The 2768-nt window shown below is 51.7% G+C and overlaps 1 protein-coding gene across 1 annotated transcript; it reads right to left on the bottom strand.

Moving 5' to 3' along the window:
• Window positions 1-410: 410 nt before the first annotated feature.
• On the bottom strand, window positions 411-2768 carry LOC139369852 (kelch domain containing 7A). The gene has a single exon (XM_071109132.1). It carries the CDS (start codon window positions 2766-2768, stop codon window positions 411-413), a length of 2358 nt encoding a protein of 785 aa, XP_070965233.1.

Here is a 2768-nt window from a genome sequence, read left to right as displayed (position 1 = left end):
GTGAGTCATGTTTGTACCCTACACAGCTGCCTACTGTGATGGATTATTGTTATATCAACCCAGTACTCCAAAGCATTATGGTTGAGTGAATTAACTTGTTTATTCATTATTTTGTATATCTGCATGATTTAGAAGTAACTCGGTAGTGCAAGGGAGGAGGGAAATGAAAAGAACAAGCAGCTTTCACAAAAACATAGAGTTTCTATGGCAGTACACCCTGAATAAATCTAAACAAGCAGTAGTCTAATTACCATGAATGGCGTTAATATTTTACTTTCATTGTCTCTGATTAAGACAGCTGTGCTTCCCAGTAGGACACTCTCAGCTATGAAAATGGCCTGGGTGCATAAAAACACGAGATACTCCCTCACTGCTCTGACCTTGTCTGTGCTGAGGAGAATCATTCCTGGTCACACACTGGTCTGGAGAGCTTTCTTATCAGGAAGTGAGAGTACAAAGGGGAAAAGGATGCCCTTAGCTGCAGTGAGGACACTCAAATCATCCGCTACGAAGCTCGGAGAGATCTCATCAGCCAGGAACCTCATGGTGAACTGGTGGCATATGCAGTAGATGGTGTCGTCCACAACAACACACTGAAAGGCAGGGCAGTGGGCGAGGCGTTTGGTGCAGCATTCATACCATAGTCGTGCCACGGTGTGGTAGCGGTACACACTGATGCCTAGCTGTGGGTTGACATCAAATCGATACAGAAAGTTTCCTACTCCCACTATCTCGGTGGTCCTCATTTTGCTTCCCGTTATTGCGCTTTTCCTCCACACATTGGTTTTTGGGTTGTAGCGCAACAGTGTGTATCTCAGTGTTCCCCCTAGAACAAAAAGTTCCCCATTGCACACCGTGACATGATGGGCCACAGCAAATGTATCATTGGGCAGTGGGGCCACAAAAGTCCATCTGTCAGAGCGGGGATCATAGCGCTCTACGGTAGACAGACACTCCCCTCCGATGGCATAGATGCAGCCCTGCAGGGCTGCCAGTTTGCAGTGGGGCCTGGACTCATTCATAGGACTGATCTCTTTCCAAATGGACGTTACAGGGTTGTAGCAGAACACTCTCTTGGAAGGCTTCATCTCTCTGTCTGCGCCCTGCTGGCAGCCCCCCACTGCTACAAATAAGTAGTTGTCCATAGTGCACACGGCACAGCCTTTGGAGATGACTTCCTGCGGGATGGGACACAATGGGTGCCAGCTGTCTATATAATCATCATAGCAGTAGAGACCACTGGATGGCTTGTTGGTGGCTCGCTGCTCTGTTTTTGTCCCTTGAGGACTACTCCCCACCCAGTCCTGAGGGACCATGTTGGCTGCCACTAAGAACTGCCTTCCTCTCATGCGCTGTTTCTGAATCTCATCCCGCTCGCCTGCTCTCAGCATCCCATACAGACCTGGGTCCCTGAGGACCTGGAGGTAGTTGTCAGACATCACTCTGAGGGCTGCCTGCTGCAGAGGGGCCTGCCCATGCTTCTTAGACAGCTCCAGCACCTCCATGCAGTTGCCCAAATCAAGTTTGGCCTTTAAGCTCTCCAACTCTGAGCTGCCCATGTTTTCTTGAGGCAGATTTACAAATCTAGCCCCAGCAATGGTTTCTAGGCTGGGCTTCTCCCATGCACTGGGGCCCCTGGTGTCTGTTGTGGGACTGAGGGGAGTGACAGGGCTGGGATCCCCTGATGAATAGGCCTGAGAGTGGGGCCTCAGCTGGGTCGAGGCTCTGGGTATCAGAGAGGTGATCAGGAGTTCTGAATGTTCAGCCGCTGTGAGGTAGCTCTCCTTGCGTATGAGACCCGGCTTGATGGGAGATGTGGGCTCCGGACTAACTGGGGAGAACGGCCTCTCATCAGGACTCTGCGGCAAAACCAGATCACGCATGATGATGGGGCTTAGGGACGAGGGAGGCTCAGTGAGGCTGCTGCCACGGCTTCCAAATTTCACAGACTGTGAGTCCAGTGAATTCCCCTCAAACTGACCCAATATGGAGTCTGTGATGGAGTGTGAGGAAGATTCCACAAAGTATTCATAGATCTTTCCCCGCACAATGCTCTGGTCCCCAGGTCCTTCCATCACAAGGTTGGCATCCTCCACTGTGATCTCTGCCTTGGAGAGAAAGCTGGAGTAGGCCCCCTGGAGCCCCAGGTCCTGCCGCAGCTCTCTGCCGACACCCAGCCCCACACTGCCCTCCAGCCTCTGCAGAAAGCAAGGGGATCGACGGCCTGATGGGCTGGCCAGCCCACTGTCATTAGGATCAGGGAGTTTCAAGATGGATCCAAACATACAATTATTGGTCTTAATCTCAGCCTCCTCAACAAACACGGGGAAATCTTCCTCCAACTCCAAGCTGTTGTCCTCCTCTACATTCGATTCCTCCTGCAATGCAGCCATTTCCTTAGTGTTTGTGAACTTGCCTGCTTCTTCAATCTGGGTCACTTCTCCTTTCCCTGTCCCTGTATTGGTCTTGTCAGGTGTCAGGTCATCACTCTGTGAGTGGCCAGGCTGTTTGTCCCCATCACTTCTTGTGTCATGTTTGGCTGTGCTTGGAGCTCGCAGTTCCATCTTGCAGTTCAGACAGGTTCCAATGGGTGCTTCAGTGGGCCTGTCTGGAGGAGGCCTCACATAGAGCTGGGGTTTAGCTGCTGTACCCCTGGAGCTGTAGAACCTGTAAGCCCAGGAGATGAGCAGAACAGCGGCCACGGAACACGTCAGCTTCCCCAGCAGTTGCATGTCGAACTGGACACCCAGCAGATCTGCTATGGGCAT

Source organism: Oncorhynchus clarkii, chromosome 17, assembly GCF_045791955.1.
Source record: "Oncorhynchus clarkii lewisi isolate Uvic-CL-2024 chromosome 17, UVic_Ocla_1.0, whole genome shotgun sequence".
NCBI classification, from domain to species: domain Eukaryota; kingdom Metazoa; phylum Chordata; class Actinopteri; order Salmoniformes; family Salmonidae; genus Oncorhynchus; species Oncorhynchus clarkii.
The sequence above is the reverse complement of the archived record's forward strand: the minus strand, read 5'-3'. Positions and strand labels throughout refer to the sequence as shown.